This window comes from Macrosteles quadrilineatus, unplaced genomic scaffold, assembly GCF_028750875.1.
Source record: "Macrosteles quadrilineatus isolate MER2022 unplaced genomic scaffold, UCM_ALF_1.0 Scaffold_1__1_contigs__length_201487025, whole genome shotgun sequence".
Taxonomy (NCBI): domain Eukaryota; kingdom Metazoa; phylum Arthropoda; class Insecta; order Hemiptera; family Cicadellidae; genus Macrosteles; species Macrosteles quadrilineatus.
The window spans coordinates 88,097,856-88,121,780 of record NW_026542594.1 but is presented as its reverse complement, the minus strand read 5'-3'; the positions used below and the strand labels follow the sequence as shown (position 1 = coordinate 88,121,780).

At 34.0% G+C, this 23,925-nt stretch overlaps 1 protein-coding gene across 8 annotated transcripts in view; it reads right to left on the bottom strand.

Annotated features, from left to right (window-relative positions):
- The window catches only part of LOC128984169 (protein hu-li tai shao), a 156,049-nt gene that overhangs the window by 30,334 nt on the left and 101,790 nt on the right, over positions 1–23,925 (bottom strand). For 6 of the 8 annotated variants that reach the window (XM_054403488.1, XM_054403665.1, XM_054403609.1 and 3 more), the window contains exons 9-17: positions 19,957–20,148; positions 18,557–18,693; positions 18,090–18,216; positions 13,312–13,335; positions 3,732–3,845; positions 3,325–3,417; positions 2,901–3,099; positions 2,018–2,122; positions 1,267–1,338 (exon numbers count right to left, since the gene is read on the bottom strand). In XM_054403488.1, coding sequence (XP_054259463.1) covers positions 1,267–1,338; positions 2,018–2,122; positions 2,901–3,099; positions 3,325–3,417; positions 3,732–3,845; positions 13,312–13,335; positions 18,090–18,216; positions 18,557–18,693; positions 19,957–20,148 — 1,063 coding nt within the window. The remainder of the gene's footprint in view (positions 1–1,266; positions 1,339–2,017; positions 2,123–2,900; positions 3,100–3,324; positions 3,418–3,731; positions 3,846–13,311; positions 13,336–18,089; positions 18,217–18,556; positions 18,694–19,956; positions 20,149–23,925) is intronic. The other 2 variants (XM_054403550.1, XM_054403894.1) reach the window with 1 other exon arrangement.

Sequence of the window (23,925 nt, the reverse complement as noted above, 5' to 3'; positions counted from 1 at the left end):
TATTTAATTTAATAAATTATAAACAGGACTTGAGAACATTAACAATGAAAGTGGAACCTATGTAGTGTTATGTGAAATCAAAATATGGATGTCCTAGCTGTAAACTACAACATTAAGCCTATACATATAATTTACAAACTAAATTTGTTATGACCTATACCATTGGTTTTAATTGTTTTAGTGATTAAAATAAATATTATTTAGGTCTAACAATGGGTACTATGTTATTGGTTTAAAACCTGAGTAAGATAATTGATATTGATAAACCAATTATGACTACTCACAAATTAAAGTGTTCTGTTGATGGACTTAAATAAGGCCACATTCATTTATTTATTCTATTGTGAATGGCAGTATTAGCTATTGTTATAGAAAGAGATATAAATTAATTTTTTCAAGATTTTTTTAATTTGTTATCTAGGTATTTTGGATTGCGGTGCAGCTAGCCTACTAAAGTCAAACGACTATTATTGGCATTAAAATATAAACAAAAGTCATGCTCATGCATTAGCTCATGCTGTCATGCAACGATGAAAAGTTGGACGAATGTATCATACATCCATTTTATTGTGTCTCACCTTTTAGTGGGATTAATGTGGTTATAAAAAAGAGCCAAAAGCAAAATTAAAGAAACTAAACTAAAACTAACCAAACAATTCTCAAACCCTTCACAAATTATCACAGAGTTATAAGACCTACTTATTGGGCAATTTTGATTTGATAATGTTTGGTGTGAAAACAAAATCTTAACACATACCAAATTTATTAATACGAAAAGTAACAAAACAAGTACTTTTGTAAAAATTACACAGCATGTAATGTTTAACATGTTTTTTTATGAGACCACAGATGTCTCATTGCCCTTAAATCAACTTTGCTGGTTTTGATAAGTTTGACTTTGAATGCTGCTGTCTACAACCAACTTACTATAAGAATTTCACTTTTTATATTTAGAAATACATTCCAAGTGTGACTAAGTGTTCTTAAGAGTTTTCAATAAAAAAGGTGCATTCACCAATTATCTTTCTCATTTTGTAACAATTAGACAGTAACAGCAGCAATGTGGGTCTCAAGAATGAAAAGGCCATCTTTCAGTATTTATAATCTATGCCTTTTGACCTAGTCTGAGAAAATTTTATAGGATGCCAAAATTGATTTACAACCAACCAAAAGTGATTAGAAATATAACCAAAATATTACTCTTAAAAAAAAGTTTTACAATTAGAACAATGTAAACTGGAGTCTTACTTGGGGTTAGTAACTTACCATCACTGAGCACAACTTCAGCCTGGCTGGGACGGGGCACTTGCTTTGTTTCTATTCGTAAAACTCGAGGTCCTGAAATAATAGCACAATGACAGTTTCAAATTGAGATTATGAGCTACTAGAGTGTCTTTTAGTATAGGTTATGTTCTTGCAAACTTAACCAAAACTTAGCAAAACCTTGAGTGCAAAACTTAGTATATATATGCAATTTTGGTTAGTTATGATATTTTGAATTAGGAACTTAGTGAATGATTCAAAAGTTTGAATCATTGAAAGAATATTTTACTATTAAATCTGAGATTAATGAATTTATTCAGAGACTCAAGTTAATAAGCTTAAGAAACTCCCAATGACAACAAAATAAATTATAGGCTTTGTATTGTGTTGTTTTATGTCATCCTTGGCCCTGCTTTCCAAAAAACTTCATTGTTGGTATTATTATACAAGTATACAAGTATATTGTTACAAGTGAGACATTGTACTACTTATATTTTTACTCCAGTACTTGTAACAGCCAAGATTGAGTAAAATGTAAAGGTAAAAAAATCTATTTACATAGACTACGTTTTTAGCACTGATCTTAGTTTTTTTATCTTATTAAAATGTGTTACATAAGGCAACAGCGAATATATTATTTTTAAAGTAATGATACTAATATTTATTTTTTAACTGATTTGAGATTTCTTGTTAGAAAAAAAACATTCCTTTACAGGATTGGTAGTTTTTACAAAACTAAAGAATCTTTCCCTACCATCTCGGCTTTCCTCTTCAGTTTCACTAGCAGGTGACTTGATTCCTGTAGGTGGCAAGGCTGCAGACGATGACAATGCTTCGCTTTCACTTTGGTCCTCTTCATCTGGGACAAAACAAATACTGTAATTACATTGTTACTACAATATTATTATTAAAATGTCTGCATTTTAAGGATGATTTATTGATATTCAATTTTTATGTCAAATCTATTTAATTACAATGTAAGAAAATGATAAATGATAAAAATACAAATTAACTGATTATCAGTTGTTATGAGAAAAGGTTTCTTAGAAAAACAAAAACAAATTAAATTTATAAAACTAATTTTAACATTTCGATTGGATGATGATTGGCATGTAGTAGAGACTTGTATGGAGGCTTACAAATAGATATTTTTTTACTTTCTAGATACAGTAAAAGCCGCCAATCCAGCATACAAATGTTCCGGCACTTTCAATTTTTTGTTATCGGTCTAAAGGACTACAATTTATTTTTCTATGCTGTGTTAAGTCATATTAACACAGTCAACAGTTGAAAGTGATCGGACTGACGTCAGGAGCAATTTGCAGATGTTGATTGCACTCATTAGAATTCAGGGGCAATCTATCTCTTTTTGCAATTTATATAAAAAAAATATGAGAAAACATATTAAAACAGGTAATTATGGCCTACAGGACAACAATTTCATTTTGATACTCTAAAATTAGCGGTGTTTTCACTATTCATGCAATAACGTTTTTATAAGTTATCCAGCATTTGCAATAATTCGGAATTGTGATAGTCTCGAATGTAGCGGATTAGCGACCATCTACTGCAGGCCTACACCATAATATAGTAATTATAGCAAAACAAGGGATGTTAAATGTAGATTTGCCACTTACAAGAAGACTCGCCACGCTGCTTGCGGATGATGTTTCGCTTGTAATCCTCCAACTCTGCGTCAGAGACCTGGTCGAAGGGGTTCTTGGCGTACGGTGTCTTGTAGACAGTGGCGTTGTGCTGGAACCCTCGCTGGATGATACCCTTGGAGGCAGCTCCTACCAAGATCACCTGGTCTCCTGTCTGACTGATGTTGGCATCCTACACACCACACACGACTCACTGACTATCCAATATAAAATATTGAACATAATAATGTCAGTTTTTTAAAGCAGTGATATTCAAAAACCAAATAGCAAGATCCTATTGAAATATTGACTAAAATATTAAAAGTGTTTCTAGACATTAAGAAAACATATTGAATTGCTATGATTATTAGTGAAATTAAAAAGTCTTTTTTCTGAAATGCTATTGGAATGTACACACCTGAAGTTTCTTGGCTTCTTCCCATGAAACCCCTTCTAGAATGTGAGATTGAGGTCCTGAGGTGATTTTGTCCGCTCTTCTATTCTCTTTTATCTAAAAAATCAAATTAAAAAAACCCATTAATTTGTTTTGAACTGAATCTTTTTTAAAAATAAGCCTTTAATAGACATAAATAATTCTTACATAGCTGGAAAGGTAAAAAAATCTCCAATACAAACAAAAAGTAAATAGATACCGTACATCAGCTGATTACTAAGAACAGTAATTCTTAACAACATAAAATCTATCTGTACAGTTGATTATTTTTATACGTTCAAGAATTTTTTGCTTTATGGGTATAGTTGCTTTATGTATTTGTATAGTTTGAATACTGATATAAATTTACTTAACTAAAAGTTGGTAATTACCAGTTGCTGTAGTTTCTTGAACTCTTTGGGATTGGTGTTCTTGGGTACAAATTGCAGGGCGGATTCTATCTTGACAGGCGTACTGCTGTGTTGAGGGGAACCTTCCGCAACCCACTGTACATCAACAGACAACTACAACTGAGTCACAGATTACAGTAGACAACTGCTGATGGGCAGATCACTGGTTTGTCATTATATGCCCCATATACAGGGAAGAGCATAACTCCTCTTTATTCAGCATCTAAATTTATTCACTTGAATTATAAGAATAGATAGTAAAACAACAAATTATACGTACGATCACTATGATGATTCATTAGCTGGATATTAACAGGTTAATTATTTTATTTGTTTTTCAGATTTATGAGCTTGAAAACACTGACTATTTCACTGGATTAAGTTCTTTACCCAAAAAATACATACATGACTGGGTTTGTACTGCTAGCATGAGTCGTGTAGGTACCAGCACATTGCTAAGAGACGCATTAAATAATCAGCCAACTATATTAGTAAGATTAAATAAATGATCCTGGCTAAAGAAAGAGCTTATCTTAGTCAGTAAAAAAGCTACTCAGATTATCTCACACCATTCTACATTCAACCTTCACTCATGTTTGGGTTAAAATACGCAACTATATGGTGGCATCCATCTCAATTGGTATGTAATATAATGTAATAAGTATAAGGGTTGTGTGAAAAACTCAAGTTGTGAATTTGAAGTTGCTATAGTACGGAAAAGCTTTGATTGGTACCTACAAGAAAAACAAAACAAAAAATTTGAAATCGGTGTTCATCTTCCAATTGTGCAATCGGCCGAAGATTTAAAAAAAAATTCAAAAAACTAAAAATTTGGAAAAAACACTTTTTTGTTCTGTTTTAAATCCCTTAAGCAATTTTGATTTTAGTTTATTTTAAGATGTGAAAAACTGTAAAATAAATTATTTATCTTCTTGGAGTACTTTTTCTGGTTGCGCAATTCCATGAAAATAAGGTAAAAATCGTGATTTTTGGACACATTTTATATGTTTGGAAACATTATGTGTGGCAAAACATTTGTTTATTTTGAGTTCCCAGCCAATTGTCCAGCTGCACTTGTGAGTTCTACCGACACCCTTCCCATCCATCCAGCCAGCCAATAGGAGCATGTATGATATTTACATTATTTTGTTACATAATATTTTACATGTGGCATGTTTCATACTTGCTTTGGTTTAGTCTTTTTCTGAATGTAGGATTCTGCCTCTTAACCGGCCTCACAATAACCGATAATCGGATTATTTGCCCTCGATCATAAAATATTACAGTTTGTTTTAACCGACCTTCCTTTGAGAGCAGTTTGGTTTAAACACCACTTTTTAGGAATTGCGGAATTTCCGCTCCCACGCTCAGCGATGGGAACCATATGCTTATCTCCACAGGATGTAACTAAGAATAAGTTATTTTGTATTCATCCCAAAAATATGTTTCTAAAAACAGCCGCTATTTTTGTAATATAATCTACAATTATCTTATCGCTAGAGTAAACAAAAAATGCAACTTGAAGGAGGGTAGTGGAGGGGGGTTAACGACTCCAAAGTCAACATAGTTGTTGTGACTGGAGCCTCCAGTGAGAGGCTATTATAAATAAACATCCTGTCTCATAACAAAATGGTTGCTAGTATCAGTATTCAGTAGTACAGTATCTTTACTTTTGACAAAAAGTTGTGTACCATATTGAGATAGATTTGGAAAGCATCAATTAATACTACAGTACCTAAGTTTTAAAAATAAGAACTTTAATTTACTCTTGCCTACAACCATAATTTATCCTAATAAAAGTATTTTACTTAAGCTACGCGCGCACTAGGGCGGCACGGCAATTTTATTAATTGAATGTAATATGAGTGCGCCCACTACGGCGGGACGGCCGGCAACGGACGTTCGGCATCTTCCGATGTTTTTTAAAAAAGTCCGGGAGACAGAACTCTAGGACATTTCCGAGCTGCCGTACCGCCCGGGAGCACTGTACACCGACTGGGCGGGCGGCACGGGACTTCTACCATTTTCAACGGGTCTCTGTCAAAGTCGCAGTGTGTTTGTGTGTTGTAAACATGGATGTTAGTTCCTTGAATAAATTGCCTTCCAGGAGGTTAAGAAGATATTTGAACTTCTCGTGACTCATTCGGAAGTATTGACAAAAATTCACATCATCCTCTACAAGATCAGGAAACAAGGTGTAGAACTCTCCAAAACTTAGTCTTTTCCTGTTTAGGTTGTGTATCTAAAATCTTCACTTCCGCCTTCTTGACTCCTCCACTCCTCTGCTAAAATTAAACCTACTATCACCCCTTTATCTACATCCATCTTTATTCACAAGGTTTAGCTCGCAGACTGTCAACTCCGACTGTCCTAATTGCGGATGTGCGGATGTCCCGTCCTGTCCGTCCGTGCCGTGCCTCCCTAGTGCGCGCACCCCCTCTTAAAAATGCCACCCGTGCCGTACCGCCCGTCCGTGATGTGTCGCCGTAGTGCGTGCATAGCTTTAACCATTTTTTGTGTTTATTTGTGACTTATCTAAAAAGTGTAGTTTATTTTATAAATAATGCAAGTACAACTTTAAAATAATGATTAAATAATTGCAAATGAATAGCATACAAACGTTCTTAGGAATTCCCATTTTAACTGACCTAAGCTATCCGACCTAGGTCCGATCCCATTAGGGTCGGTTAAGAGGGGGTCTAATGTACTTAATTGTACCTGTTTACTCTGTACTTTTACTTACATTAGGAGCTACTGTGTATTATATGATTTGCTTTCAAAATTGGACATGATTGATCTAAATTCTAGTGTGGCTCTGATAAAACCGTCTCATGATTGGAATCTTGCGCTTCAGTGACGAGCTTCTTGCACCTTTCGACAGCTTGGGTATGACAGGGAAGTTTTTTATATCCCTATCTGGAATTGATCCACTCTGAATCAAAACTGAAATTTTGTCATCAGATACATTCCGAAGAAGAGCGGGAAAACACAGTTGTATTATTTTAATTAATTAAGTACAATACATTGATTAGGTACATTCTGAACAAGGAACTAAAGGATAGGAAACTTAATTGTTCAATAAACAGGGAAATCAAGAGTTCTTTTCAAAATTTGCACGATATGTAAGTCGTAGTAAAGCTCGTAATAGGAATAAACAGAATTAACATACTTTTTGCGGCATCGTACATCGCTCCCCCATTTTGTTGGTTTTCCTTTTCTAGGGACCGGGCACCATTTCCGGTTGTCTCCGTGTTTCGGATTGGTTGGCCATGATGCTCCAGTCTCATTGGTGGAGTCCTTGCGATCTGTGCGATGATACGTGTTCCATTGTGTGAGCTGTTTACCCTATTCCCTTTTATAGATTATAGTGTTTTGTGATTGGTTATTATTTGCATGTTGTATCATGACTTGACACAACCTAAACGCTCAATACAGTGCATATTTTTTTCCTTCTACTTTCTGTAGTGTATTCCAACTTAGGTTGGGGCGTTTGTGTATTGTTAGTTGTAATGTGTTAGTTAAGTTTTTTCACCTGAGGAAGGGATCAGATTTCAGATCCCGAAGCATTGTTGTATTATTTTTTACTATCATGATGGAAAATGTCCGCAATAAGCCTTTGAACAATATTAATTAATTAATTCTGAGTAGTCGGATGCACTTAAGTTCAAAGTACGGGTTATGAAGATCCTGACAGTTTTAACCTTAGCAAATGACATGTCTCTCTTACTTCTTCTTGTTCTGTCTTCTCAGGAGCCCCAACTCTTGTATATGCTTACTATTGTCAAATATAAGGGCAATTAAAATATGTTTGGGGTGAGCTTAACGAGTTCTTTTTAATTACTGGTTGCACTACTGCTTTCAAGTCATCAGACAAGCACTGAGAGGTTTCTATTGCTCTGTTAATGTAAAGAGGTCCAACTGTTAAGTACTTACTGCAAGTTCAAACCAAACTGACATGTTTGATCTTAAAATATGTCACTAACTCTTTTAGATCATCAGATGGATTTTCTACTCCCAGTACCTTTGGGACGTAAGTAAAGCAATAAATAGTGGAGATTTTCCAAAGAAATCATCCAAATAAGATTCAGGCTCATTTTCAATGAAGCATCACATGTGGGTCCCAATCAAGAGAAGGTTACATGAGAGCCACACTAGAATCTAGATCAATCATCATCAATTTTGAAAGCAAATCAAAATACAGAGTAGCTCATAACCCAAGTACAAGTACAGAGTAAACAGGTACAAAAAAATGTATAAAAAAGACTAAACCAAAGAAAGTATCAAATATGCGACATGTACATTAAACGTGCTCTTGTTGGTTGGATGTATGGGAAGGGTGTGGGTGGAACTCGCAAGTGCAGCTTCCTCCACGTGGTGATTTCTGGGTTGTTTTGATATTATTAATATCTAATAAATCGAGTAGCTGCACAATTGGATAGCAACTCAAAACAAACAAATCTTTCGCCTCACATGATTTTTCTAAACATATGAAATGAGTCCAAAAATTTTCATTTTTCCTTAGTGTTCATGGAATTGCGCAATCGGAAAAAATACTCAAAGAAGATAAATAATATATATTACAGTTTTTAACAGCTTAAAATAAAATAAAATTGCTATAGGAATAAAAAAAAAAAAATTTTATAGTAGAATTTTTTTACTATTTTTGTGAAATTTTTGTGGCCAATTGCACGATTGGAAGATGAACTCCAAATTCAAAATTTTTGTTTTGTCTTTTTTGTATGTACTAATCGCAACTTTTCCCTACTATAGCAACATCAATTTCACAACTTGAGTTTTTTTTTTTTTTTGCACCAACCTAATAAGTACCCCCTGGGGAATGATTGCTGAGCTAGCAATTACTATATATACAATGAATTCTCCAAACGTATTCATGAGCATCAAATCAGAACAGATCACCCTCCTTGTAGTAGGTGGACACTGGACAGTAATCAAATTATATGGGCTTAACACATTCGCTGCGGCACGTCAAATGGCGGGCGTATCCCCAGTGCGGCGCAGCCCTCATCGTCGAACAAGCCAGATTGCCGCGTGTAATTGGCTTTCCAATTTTGGTCTGACGAATTGCAAATAACGTGCGGTGATGTCCTGCTTTACAATGAGAATCCTTTGGTGAGTCGGTGGCTCAGTTGGTAGCGTCACGGACTTTGGGCCCAAGGCAGAAGTGTCGTGGGTTCGGATCCTGGTCACTGCCACAAACTTTTATCAGTACAGTTCACCTTTGTACTGTACCGGCTCACCCCTTGCTTTGCTGGATACGTTCCACGCACAGATCTGTAGTCTATGTGGACGGGCAAATGCAAGGTTAAAAGAGGCCGCCAACCTCTTTAAAAAAAAAAAAAAAAAAAAAATCGACATAGTTCGCCAAACACCCACAGATAGCAGCACTGCTTGGAAGGTAGCCGGTCCCATTGGAATTGTATTGCCAAATGGAGGGAAAAAGACGGGACAAAAAGTAGATTTTTGAGATTGCCAGACGGGGATTTTACGGGGAAATTTACTACCAACCTAAGAAACAATTTACAAATTTACAAAGTTTAGTCTAAGAAACAAACATTTAAATGTACATAAAAAAGTCCAAACACGACTAAACACAAGCAAAAACTAACATAAAGGCAAGCGCGAACTTAAAAAACCGCAAAAAATCGGAGCGCGCCCGAACGAAGGAGCGGCGGCAAAAACAGATTTCTATTGTATTTACAGACCACGCTCAGCAAGTAGTAACGTTCTCCGTCAAACACTAGACTCATTCTGGCTGCTTTTGTTTAACAAGGTTGGATGGCTCGGACCCAAGACATGCGCATGCACAGGACGCTACGCGTGTCCCGAATTCGAGCCACCCGCAGGCAAATGTGTTAAGCATTGTAAAGTCTTACACATTTTGAAAAACCTTGTTGGATTTGTTATGAGGCAGTAATTTTTTCTTACGATATATTTCAATCCTGATTTTCAGTTAGTTAAACGATAGACTAACCAACACAAGTAGACTTCTCATCCCATTGTAAATTTTGAAGCGTGTTTTTCGTGTCTAGTTCATGTACGGTGACACTGGGCGCTAGTGTCGACGAAATTTTGTTTCTATTATTTTAGGGTTAATTTCTAGATTTGTGCTTTACTGTGTGGTTATATAACTAGGGGACAAATTATTGTTTATGATTAGATCATATTATTTGGTTAAACGAGGTTTTAAATTACTGTAATAACGGGAAACAAATTGTAAACAAAACACGACCTCTACATAAACCGTACAGAACTAACAATAAAATTGTCTTCAGCTGTTCCATAAGGATGAGAAATCTACTAAGGGAGTATTTTTGTATCCATGGTTTAACTCATTTCATTAGTAAAACTCCAAACCATATATTGTGGACCTAAACTCTCAAGATTTTGTCAAATTTAGAGTATTAATAACGCAATGGCGCTCTCTGAGAATCTGTCTACTCACAGGAACACAGTATAGTAGTCAAATTCTTTGTAGTTAACAAGCAAGTTTTTTAATTAAAGCTTCTTGAGGTAAAGCATACAAATTTTTTGTAAAGCCTACAGGCAAAGCAGTGACGTAAAACGATAATTCTTTTTATACATTTTATCATTGAATTTTACTAACCATCAACCAAACTGACTGGGGTTGATTAGGCAGCCTGCCAATGTGGTATTTTATTCTATTGTGGAATTTTTATTCAAACAATGTACAGCCTGACACAGAGAAATCATTGATCCTTGCTGTAGACCGTTTCTGATGATTGATTTCAATTGTTTATTTATTTTTTTTACTCATTCCACAGGATTGGAATAATTTTTAATTCCAGCGTTCCATTTCAAAGACTACCTCAGCTCTGACAGCACCATTCTACTGAGACACTATGCCAGAATGTCTGTTACGTTCTTGACACTGGACAGCCCATGTGTTACCATATTTTGTACACTTCAATTTTCTTTTTTTTAGATTAATGTGACAAAGTTGAGATTTTATATGATAGTTGGTCAATTTGATGAATGTGAGTTTAGAGTCATGGGTAAGTTAACATGAACCCAATAGTTGGATTTGGCCTGTGATCCGAAACAAACTATTGTTTACTAGAACCCTTACCTTCATGTCTTAGGACACTAGGCTCTAGCCCCAAACCTACTGCAGACTAGATCACTCGGATAAGTTCATTGGTGATTGGCTGGATTTTAACCCAGGACCTCAGGGACCAAAGTCTCACCCTCTACCATCTCTACTAGTTCACTTCCTGTAGGCTTGACCAGCTTGTTATAGAGAGCCCAATAGCAACAAGTAATATTCCTTAAGATTACAAATACAAATCTAAACAATGCAACATTATGGTTATATATAGAGGTATCAATTAACAATATTTTGTTTACAGAAACAACAAATATAGTGCATTTTAGCGAGTCTCTCTATAGGGCAGTAGCTATTACTATAGGTCTCAGGGTAAGACCTAGACCCGGGATGGATATACTTTTTCATTTTGATGTCTCCAGAGATAAAAAACAGTATTTTTTGTTAAAATTTGTAAATGTGTGTCGGTAAACAAGATAACTCGAGTAACTTTGGTCTGATTTTGATCAAATTGTGTAAGGATAAAAAGTAAGGATATAGAATCTGACCACAGGAGAAAGCCAGTTTTCTGCTTTTTACAGTGATAGAGATCCAGTCCAAATCATACTGAAATTGACTGAGTTAAAACAAAATATGAAATCGTCTGCACTAACGTCGATGCATCCGACACTTGACACCCAAAGTGTGTCATTACTGTCATGAATACACGTCTGACTCTGCGATTTTTATGGTTAAAACATAAAAAATGCCCAATTTTCATTACAACCATCGTTAAAGAGGTAAAAAAAAAAAACAAAAACAATTATGTGTATTGTATCACTGTTGTACTCAAGAAGCTAACAGAGAAAATTCCAAGAACTGTACATTAACAATTTCCGTGTTATTCTTACGGAGAAAAAAACTATTGTAATTTGCTTGTTTATGGATATATTTTGATCCAATTTGGAAAATTTATTTATTTCATCCTCCATTAAAATTTAATCAAAAACACTTTCCCTTTCCAATAGCAGCAAACCCTCATAACATTTAATGTTATTTAAATGGGGAATATAAATTTGACATGCTTAAGGTAATATTTTAATAAAAATATAATCAGTCAAATGGAAGTTTGCTTAGTCTGAAGGTTTTCTGTGACGGTGGTATTCTAAAATTTGAAATATTACAGAAAATTACCAGTCTGATATTTTGGGTAAGTACACTTTTTTACCTACTACTATATTTTTTTACCAACTAGTGCTGGAATAAAATGTGTAAATATTGACCAATTTCTGTGAAATTTGATATCAAATCATCAGATTTCTTCAAAGAAACTACAATATTGAATTATTTTATTTTGCTTTGTAAAATTAAAGAATATCACTGGTCTATTAGGCTACCTAGTTTCCTTTAGTGGGAGTTCAGTAGAGAGGCAGGAACAAGGGAGCAGAGCAGACGTTGAACTTGTGAACAATAGTTGGTCCGGGACACAGGCCAAATTGCTCGGGCCACATAATTTGGCCATGTTTTAACTATTGTGTGGAAACACTTATTGCTTACAAATTGATACATAATAATTTATAGTTCTTATATTGCAAATTTAAATTAACTTATTCCCTTGGTCTAAGTTAAACCAGGTTTCCCAAATACACTTGGATGATAGCTCAGCTAAGTCTCATATTATATATTCCATAAATATATTTAACCATAGAAGTGATAATAATAAAGTACATCAAGGATTGCCCAGTTGAATTTGAGGAAGATATAGTAAATATGTGTTGAATTTAAAAAAATTACTTGCATATTCAAAGCTTCATCAGTGTACTGAACATGTACACCACTAGAAATTTGTTGATAGCAAACCAACCCCAAAGCTTTATTACAGGAGACAGTTATGGTGTAATTATATGCATAGTATAAAAATAATCCAAATATTTTATAAACATTATTACTTTAACGTGCTTAGTTTCAACTAATATAAGTGTTATTAAGTGTTAATTCCATGCATTTTAGTTTCAAATTTAACACACTACTATTAGTCCATTCACCCTACCATAACTTAAGGGGTTTCTCATTGTTATTAGAAGAATATAGAATAATGTACAACTTCATTAAACACATTATTATCACTAATATTGAATAGTGATAATGAATGGGAACATTTCAGTTAGTGTGTTTTGCATATGCAATATGTTGTTACATATTTAATGTCATAAATATCCATGCACTTTACACATTATATTTATTGGACATGAATATAACCATCAACCATCTCATGACAATCAAGTCATCAGTAAAAGAGTCAACAGTTAATTTTGGTATTTTCTATTACCATTAAGTTAAACTTTTGGCACAAAGCAAAGTTGTATAAAAAACAGAATTGTAATCAAAATAGTTATTTAAACATTGTCCAGACAATGATGTGATGATATGATGAATAGCATGCATGATTCCACCACCTTAATAAACAAACCACTAAACTGTATTGTAAATAACAATTACCTCTTCTGCGTTTGCTTCCACCCACTAAAAATAAAAAAGGAAACCAAATATAGAAACAAAGAAACAAAACAAAACATGAAAGTAAAACTTAACAGTAACTAACATAAGGGTAATTTAAACTTTTTGTGGGATTAGTTTCAAATGGTACACCAGTTTTTCAACACAAAGCATTTAACCAATGGAAAATTGTTTTAAAACCATTCAACAATATTACAACCAGACACACGAGTTATTATTGTATGCATATTTAGTCAGAACATTTAACCTTAAGACTGGCATAGCTGCTAAAACCTAGTGATTATTATGAATATACATTTTTAACCTTTTGATTTGAATAAAAATTAATTGTAAAAATAATAATACATCAATATTAGTATTTCTACTCCATTGCACATTCCTTAATGGTGTGTATACTGCATATAGTATAACACAAAGTTGTTAATAATAGAAAAAATATGGTATTTGCAGGATAACATAAAAACAGTAACTCTATCCTATCACTAAGTTCTTATTAATAATAAAGAGTATTAAACATATTTTTGCTGTGTCTTGAAGTTAAGTTATGATACTAACTACAATCCAAGTGTATTTGAATAAACATGACTCATTCAACCTAGAAAAAACTTAGACCTCTTTTTAATTTTATCCATCACATTAAAACAATTTCCTCAAAATATGTTGGTTCCTATTACTGAGACAAATATGTTTAGGGACTAAACAAATTATATACAAATTTGTCCTCTGATGAATGTTACAGATACATTGGCAAAAAAGAAAACTATAGTTCAAGAAATAACATCCCTTTATTAAAGCATAAGGTCTACAAATTTAAAAAGCATGCATACATAGAGTACACACACTAACACTAACACTTGTCTTTATACTAATGACACTTACTATACCAAATCAAATAGCCTATAGTGTATTTATGATTTGTTTATTTATTTAAATTCATGCATTTTATATCATATGACATTGTGTTTGCCGTTACAATTTTAGTTTATTTCAAATTACATATTCTATTGAGTGAAATGAAATAATGTCTTTGTTCCTAATAGACTTTGATTTACTTGTTATTGAACCAAGTAGTAATACAAGCAAAAACTCTTTTTAATATGGCAAAAACCTTACTTCAGTTTTGGTATCCATATTCAAATGATAGAAAGCTTACCACTTCTCAGTCATTTTAAAATGCAATGCAATAGAAACAAAGATGTAAAAAATCTATAATTGAAGTGTTTATAGGTTATACAATTATCTCAAGACTTTAAGCGATCCCAAAAGTTGATAGTAAGGCCAAAAATGATCTTATTGATACTTGAAAGAGATATGCATTCTGACATTTCAACAGAAATAACAATTCTGAATTGTATTACTGTTTATTATGACATTTGATTTACTATGGTGTTCAAACTTGAATTTAATAATCAAGTACAGTAGAGTTAGTAAGCTAAGATTAATATTAGACAATACAAATTAGAAAAAAAAATTAGCCTAACTAGCAAAAACGTCCATAGTCCAAATCTCTGCACTGAATGGCTAAATTTAAATCAATATGTGTTCTTTAGTCTAGGAGAGGGTGAGTAGTTGAATGTTGAGTAGTAACTCAACTTTTACTGATAATTGAGCAACAGTCAAGTGATTGTTGGGGAACAATAATTATGCTATCAACAAATTTAAATAAATATTATACATGCATATTTTTTTCAATTGATGATATTATTTTTATGTTGATGACATAATTAAGTGCTATTTCTCAATTATTTAAATCTTATTGCTAAACTGTTGCTTTGTTTGAATTAAAGTTTGAATTGATTCATCAAAGATATAAGCCAACATTTCGTTCATGAATGCTAACATGCACTGAACATAAACTGACTGCTTTATTAAAAGAATAACTACTCCAATTGATTATAATATTTATATAAATTGAGACATAAAAATTTATTTGAATGGATTTAACAAAATTTTGACTTGAACTACTCGCCCACCCCTACATTATTACATGATTCATAGGTTTACAGTTTAAACGTTAACATAATATTACTGAAATACTTTTGAAATATTAAGATTACTAGATGTTTTCATGTAAAGAACACCATGATGCCCACAGAATTTGCAACCAATGATATTTTTTAGATTACAACCTATCATTTATGCTTCAGTTAACCTTGCTTCTGGTTTTAGAAGTTTTTATTTTCACTAAGTATCTGTAATTTGCATTTTTGTTACTAAATTAATTGATGTTTAACAGACAAGTAGGTTTAAATATTCATGAAAAAATGGCATTTTTTCTTTCAAAATGAGCTTTTCGTACTTTTATTCTTCACATTATCATTTGTAGCATGCCAAAAAGCAGAGCTGTAGATTTGTGCTAATTCATCATTGTAGGTCCCATAAGAGATCTTCAAACTATTAAGGTTGTATTGTTTAAATGCTAAGAGTATGTATATAATATCTCAAATTAAAGGTTGATGATGTGTAAGATAGGTACCAAAAAGTGCACTATGTTGTACAAGACAACCTAAAATATACTCAACTAGCACAAAGAAAATATTGGGGGAATCATTAATTACAAACTGAATACTTGCACACCTGATTAAAGACCATGCCACACTGACATCCGCCGCTACCGCCGAGGGACGGTAGCACGCAGACATTTTACCACAAGCCCTGCCACACCAAAAGTACCGCGTCTGCATGTGAGTTTGAGGTGGGAGGGACCAACGCTGTCTCTTAGAATTTCAGCTACTGCTAGTAGTCTAGGCAACGAAGACAAAACATACGAAATAGAAGAAAAAATGCAAGCCAAAGCCAAATTTGGTATAGTTGTGGGGGTAGGGTCCTTAAACAACATATTTAAATTTAAAATAATGATCGGTGGGGGTGACGCTAAGGGGGCTAGGGGGCTCTTAATGCCCCTTTTTACTTTCTCCCCCTATACATCGTATATGGAGAAAGTATTGTTTACGTCAAAAATTTTTGAGTTTGAGTTTTGAGTGGATATATCCGTTTCAGGTCCCCCTGAACCCAAAAAAGTGGTTTTCGAACTGATGTCTGTGTGTGTCGATGTGTACAGAACTACATACCACACTTGTTGTCCGATTTTAATGAAATTTGTATGTACTAATCCATGGTATCTCCAGGCGTTTTATTACATTTTTTCAAAATTTGTATTTTTAAATGTAATTTTCCCAGAAAAATAACCCATAAATAAAAGGAATAATTGAGTTTTCTCAAAAATGGCCTGAACGAATTTGATAAGATATTAGTATGTTATAGTCCTTTAAATTCTGAACAAAATGGTACAAATCCCATTTCCGTAAAAATTACGGTTTTCCCATAAAAAACCCATAAAATAACAAAAAAACGGATTTTAGAAAAAAAGCCGGTTTTGATTGAAGTTAGTATGTTATGGTCCCTTCAAATTTTGAAAAAATTTTACAAATCCCATTTACGTTAAATTGTGGTTTAAAAGTTATTGTTACTTATGTTATTTTCTATTAAAAAACCCCATAAAATTTAAAAACACAAAAAATTGGATTTTTTTTTAAAGCTGGTTCTGATTAGAATTAGTTTTTTATGGTACTTATAACTCCAAACCAAATAGTACAACACCCTATTGCTATAAAAATTAAAGTTCAAAAGCTTTTGTGATTTTCCTTATAATATATCATAGTTACTTTCACCGCTTACCCATGATTGAGGTTGTTAACAAGCTTATGGGAGAAAGTATGTGTCAGATTGCTGATACTGTTTATTTTGTAAAAACCAAGGCCTTTAGCAAAAAGTTTATCTAGTGTTTATTCTACGTAAAATCATCTACAAGAAAGGTCCAGTGAACTTTTTTTGCTAGGATTATTACTTATAGAGATATATGGAGGAGAGAACATGGAAATCAGTATTTTAAATATATTTTTATTAGGGCTTACTAATAATGTGAATTTATGTTCGAGGTATACCTCTACGCATATGCTAGACAACACTGACAGTAGTCTCAAAAAATTGCTCAGCAAGCGGTCGTGGCGGACACAACCGCATGCCCGGGGCTGTGTGACTAGTCCCATTTGTTAACATGGTGAGCAATTTTTAAACTTCGCGCCTGCCGCGGGAGCGAGTTTGGTGTGGCATGCTTAAAAGGACTTGTATGGTAAAATTGTCAAGAAAAATTAACAGGTTCACTTAAATCTCGATTGACACAATTTTAAACAAGCCTGCAATGCCTTGTGTGTAAAAATCTTGAACTTTTTAAAAATCACAATACAGTTGAAAGAGTAATAGGGAATATATATCACAGAAATATTTTGGAATGTGCAATGACAAATAAAGTATATAATTGTATTGAAAGAAAATAAACTAACGATTTTCAATAAATAGACTTAGCAAACCATAAACATATTATCTAAGAATCTTACCCTTTTTATAATGCTAACAAAGGTAACACATCTATAATAATTTTGTAAATATATATAGGCTAAAACACTTATTTATAATATATAAATTTATAGACTATAAATTATATAAAGTAAGCTCGAGTAAAAATAAGACTGGAAGCTAGTAAACACACAGGAATATTAAAAAAGAAATAAATGAAAGTATATTCATAATAATCACTAATGGTATGTTGGTATTTAGTGAACATAATTTTAGTAAGAAATCACTCTTGAGTTATCAATTCACTTCTAAATATAATTTATAAAAGCTGGAATGTTACAGTTACTACAGAAAACTATAAAAACTTAATTCTGTTGTTTGTTTTCAAAAGTAATGACTTCTACCTTAGTGATCTTCTTGGGATCTGGAGTTCCAGTCTCCAATATCTCCACCTTCTGATACACGTTGGGAGAGTTGAGCCAACGTGTTCTGTCATTGCTCTTGCGTCCGTCCACATACTTCTTCCAGTTACTGCAAACAGAAGCTTCTAGTTTAACTAGGCTAACTGCAATTCATTTTTATAAGTCATCTAAAATATTGAATATACGTTTGATAGTTTGCAATCCAACTAAGAAGGATGCACAAAACTTTTATCTTTGGTGAAATAGATTGCCTAGGGACTGAATAGAACTGAATACATTCTGATTATGCTGAATAATTACATATACAATGTCTCTGAATTGAATTCTGTATCCGACAATTATCAAATGACTAACTTTAAATGTATTAGTTGATTGAAGGTAGCAGAAAGTATGTACTTATTGTCAGTATTAAATTTGTAATAGAACACGAGTACTGTACAAACACTTACCCATGCTTGTACATCTCTTCTTCTTCCAGAAGGTATCCTAGAGATGAGACAGCGGGTGGGACTTCTACATCGTTGCGGGGTTTGGGAGGGTCTCCCTTGACCAGCGGCTGCCTGTAGATATACCCCGTCCTGAACCCCTACAACAGACACCACTAGTAAACATTACAGCTCCAAATATGACAGGCCACACCTCTTGCTTGCACTGCCATTCGTTTATGTTTGTTATACAGTGTCCTCAAAAGAGTCATATATGAATGTATGTCCAACAATGCATATTTTTCCAGCTATCCTCCATTTTGTTTTTATACATAAACTAGGGACTGGGTCGATTCCAATAAAGATACCCGACTTTTCTGCAAAAATCCACGAGATCAAAAGATTACCTCTAATGCTTTTTTTTTAGTTTTTTCAAAATATTTTTGAGATAATAGGGTGTTTTTCAAGTATGGAAAAACTAATGCAGCAATTAAAAAAATTACCAAGATATTTTAATTCTAAACCCTTCTAAATACATAACTGCCTTATCAAAAGTAGTAATGAAAGAAAATACTATTATAACCAGGGTGCACCTCCCTGATATTTTCAGCCAAGCCAAACTCTAGGTAAAGTTGAATGTTGTTACATAAAATAGTTAATTTGTGAAATCGTGGTCACCAGTGACCATTGAAGCTATCCAGGAAGATGAATTACGTTTGGATTTCATCGGTTAACTTAATATTAATTTCGTTCAAGAAAACGCATGTACTGTAAATGTAGACCTTACAGTGGAAGAAAAAAAAACCAGGATTTTTCAGACAAGTAGGTTTAATTCTATAAAAAAGTCTGAAAACCTAAGAAAGTATTACTTGATGAGATACATGCTAAAGCTTTGTTGTGTTTACATTTAGTAAAAATAATTCAAAACTAAATAATTCTGTCACTGGTTGTCAGTCGTGAATGCTGTCTGCAGGACGCAGGTTGATGCGTTGACAGTAGCCGGTAGGCTAGGCGCTAGTTGTCAACCGTCAACGACTCCATGCACAAAATATCCCTAGCGCAATAAAAAATTCCCTTTTCCAGAAACCTCGCTCTTTTCGTGGATTTTGCAAAACCAGGACAATATTGTGTGTCGAGATGCCTTTTGGGGATACTGGGAAATGGAGATTAAACCGGTGACAGTCCCGGTTTTCTGGGACGTATGGCAACCCTATCCAGGCTAGGCTAAGGGGTTGCGGCATTATCACTTAGATAAAATCCATTGGTGATTTCGCGGGATTTGAACCCGGGACCTGATGAACCGAAGTCCCAAGCTCTAACCACTAGGCCAGCTTGCTCCCCTTCTGGAAACATAGTGATACCATTACTTATGCTAATCATAAGAGCTTAGTGTGAGACATTTTAATAGCACTGTAGGAACTTACTGCATTGTCCATCATGCGCATTAAAGCTTCATACTCGAGTCCACCAACCCTGAATCGTTTCTCCTTCTTGTCGATTTGAGAAGGAGGAGGGGCAGTACCTTCGGGGGCATTTCTCGCAGCATCGTATATCTGTTTCCTCGTCTCGTCAGGAATTAATTGCAGGTTTTCAATGCCTATTGGCATTAACTTCAACTAAAAAATCAAAATATCTTTAGAAATTACTGTAGCTACTTCCTAATACAAAAATAATTTAACGTCATTTAAACAACACAGAGACAATAGTTTGATTACACAGAACAAGTTAACAACCTACTCACTGTCAAATTTACAAATTGCCTTTGAAATAAAGTGACTAATTATTGATTAACAGAAGGTAAACTAATCCTTCCACAGCAATCCTGCAGACAATGCAATTTCAATTTGTCTGATAGATTTTTACTATAGACCTAATATTTCCAAAACCAAAATAATTATTTTGGGACTATGTGCTAAAGCTGATTTAGATCCGAAAACTTAATTTTACAGTTTTTAAAAGGCAAACTATAAATAATTCAACTTATAAGGTTACAATATAACCCCTCATAACCGACCACGGCATAACCAACTCCTCGAGACCTGGTGTCCAACTGTCTACTTGTTACCGGATAGCCAATAGCACCAAACGTGTTTGGTTAACCTAAAGGCCGCACCGGTGGTGAAGATGAATACCAGTGTCATAGAGACATTCTCACAGCTTTTACCTTGATCGCGGGAGACGATTCCCGGTGATACCGACAGCACAACATATGCTGGCGGATGTTTCCGTAATCACAGGAAACGTTGACCAGTGTTGCTGATATTACAAGATATGCTGACGGATGTTGCCATGACCGCAGGAGACAATTGCTGATGTCGCAGATACAGCAAGATATGCCCAAGGGTGTTGCTGTGAATGCGGGAGACGATAACCAGTGTCGCTGGGACTGTAAGACCCACAGGTGTTGCTGTGATCGATATTGATACATATTGATGACGCCGATGTCCCAAGATATGCTCACGGGTGTATCAGTATTACTGACATCTAAGGATATCCACACGGGTCTTGCCGTGATCGTGGGAGACAATTGGTGTCGCCGAGACTGCATAACATTCTTGCGGGTGTTGCTGTGATCGTGGGAGATGGGCTACCGGTGTCGCCAAGACCGAAGATTATCCTCACGGATGTTGCTGTGATCGCGGCAGGGTGTCTACTACATTCTGGATAAAAAATTCATGGACAATTCCCGTACATTTAAGGACCTTTGTCGGTGTGATTACAGAATAATATTCCTGATTTGTCAAACTGTATTGATCTTGTTTTTCGTAGTTGTTCCAGAGAGAAAAGTAAAATATAATAGACAAAAATTAAATTTCAAAATAGAAACTTATTGAAGTAAACAAACATATACTTTAGGTACAGCTTTTATAGTTTAACAGAAAAACGCAATCATTGTCTCCTGCAATAGCGACAAAATCCTAAATATCTCCATCGGTCACGAAAACATCATAACATAGCTTATCCGATGCAGGTGGATTAATTTGGCATTATTCGCCCTGGCATAACGTTAGGTTCTCGACTACTTTTGAAAAAAAAAATCTTTAATGCATAATGAATATATTGTAACTCTAGGTACAAATCGGTACCAGTAAGCACAGAGTAAGCACAGAGATTATTGTCTTTTCATCTGCAAAGTTAATATCGATACATAGCAATCATTACTTTATCTTTGGCTCAATTACATTTTCTTATTATATTTTACAGCACTTTCAAAGAATCAAAATACCCAGGCCTAGGCCTTATTATTTAGGAGGGCCTATATAAACTGAGAAACAAACTATGAGGTTATACAGCAAAGTCACTACAATAAGATAATAAGATAGTTAATAATAGTTAATGAGATTTAGATTTCTTAAAGCATACAACTCAATAAATAAATATGGGAAATAAAAAACATTGAAGCCTGACTGCCAACAATGTACAAAGATACAGAAATTGCTATGACATCATTTGAAACCAAGTAGGCCTACTAGTGATAAAAATTTAATGCAAACAATGATGCTTTTGGTTTTGTCAATTGAAAGATAAAATATCCATAAAAAGGGTTTAATTTAGTTATGTTTAAGATTAGTTACATGTTTTATATGAAACCATAAACAGTTTTATGGCAGTAGGCAATGGCCAGCGGCAAATTGAAGTACAAGTAAGAAGTGAAATTTAACAACCATTATAAAACTATTATTTCCATGATAAAATATGTTTGGGATCTAATAATGATTACCCTGTCCCTAGTAATAAATAAATGTTGTAAAGGAATAAAAGTGATACAGCTTTTATGAGCTAAACTACTACTGAATCAACAGTTCTTGGAAGTACTTGATTTGACACTTGATTGTCGTGATAAAATATTAATGGGTTTGAGAATGCTAATGGGGTTTTTATTGCATGTTTGGTTTTTATTGGGGTTTTTATTACTCTAGTAATAAATTATGAAAATGTAAACAAACATCTGATAAACCTTTTATGTGCTCCTATATTAATGGGTTTGAGAATGCTAATGGGGTTTTTATTGCATGTTTGGTTTTTATTGGGGTTTTTATTACTCTAGTAATAAATTATGAAAATGTAAACAAACATCTGATAAACCTTTTATGTGCTCCTAACCAACTAGCGATTTTGGCCCATTAAAAATTTAAGGACATAGTCTGGCATTTAAGGACAATTCCCGTACATTTCATGGCCAGTAAAAAATTAAGTACAATTCCCGGTTTTCCCGGATTTCCCGGTTGGTAGACACCCTGTCGCGGGAGATGATGACCAGTGTCGCCAAGACCGCAAGATATGCTCCTCACGATTTCCGACCTTTTGACTGTTCTGACCATGCCCCGGTCACATCATGGTCGGATATGAGAGGTTCTACTGTAGTTACAAATATAATGGGGCTAATTCTATATCCCTCCGAGTGTCACGCGTCATAAAAATGACGCACAACACACTTTGTGTAGGGTCACGCGTCACTTTTATGACGCACAAACATCGTTTACGGCGAAGGCTCTATGACTGACTGAATCGGATTGAACTGGATCGAGTTAGGTATCGTTCTTTCCGTAATATTCTAAGCTTTCTCCAGAGGTCTGTCTCTAAGCGCTATTCATTTTAGTTCCGAAAATATTGTAGCAGACAGCTGACGTGCGTGTATTTGTAAACAGCTAGGTTCCCCCGGACCGATGACTGATGTGTTTTATTACGTTTATCATTGTTTTAGTGTTAAAAATCAAAAGTAGTGATATACGTGGTGCATTATAAGAAGATTTAAGTGGTTTTGAAGTGCTGGTTGATGATCCTGAAGAAGTAGGTAGTGATATTGATGTAAATTATCAGCCAGATTCCTAGCTATGGTTAGGCTATGCATTCTTAGCTAAACGCTATGTACTGAAATCCGTTTTTCGCTCATAACTTATTTATTTGATAACTTACCTCGCTATATGATTATATATTTGTAATCCTCATTAAATTTAGAACAAAGTGGCTATTTTCAAATATTTATAGGCCTATAATTTATACAATTTCATTGAGCGCGAACTTATTTTTTTTTTTGAAAATTTTCAAAATTATATTTTTTTTTTACCTAAAAATTTTTTTTTTTGAAAAATGTTCCTTATGTTTTATATATAATATTGAAGCCCATGATTTTCCAAACAAAATGGTATATAGAACATTAGAATTAACATTGTTTTAAGCTTCTCAGATCCGTTTTAATAAAACCTTGCAAAGGGGCCAAAAATAGGTGGACATTAAGGCCTAAACTATGGACACTCGGAGGGTTAAACTTTTTGACATTCTACACTAAATTCAGTTTTCATACCAAATAAATGAGCGTTGACAATAAATTTTGGTTCAATTTAAAGCTAGGCCCAAATCAACTAATAAACAATTAAACATTTAAATTTTTT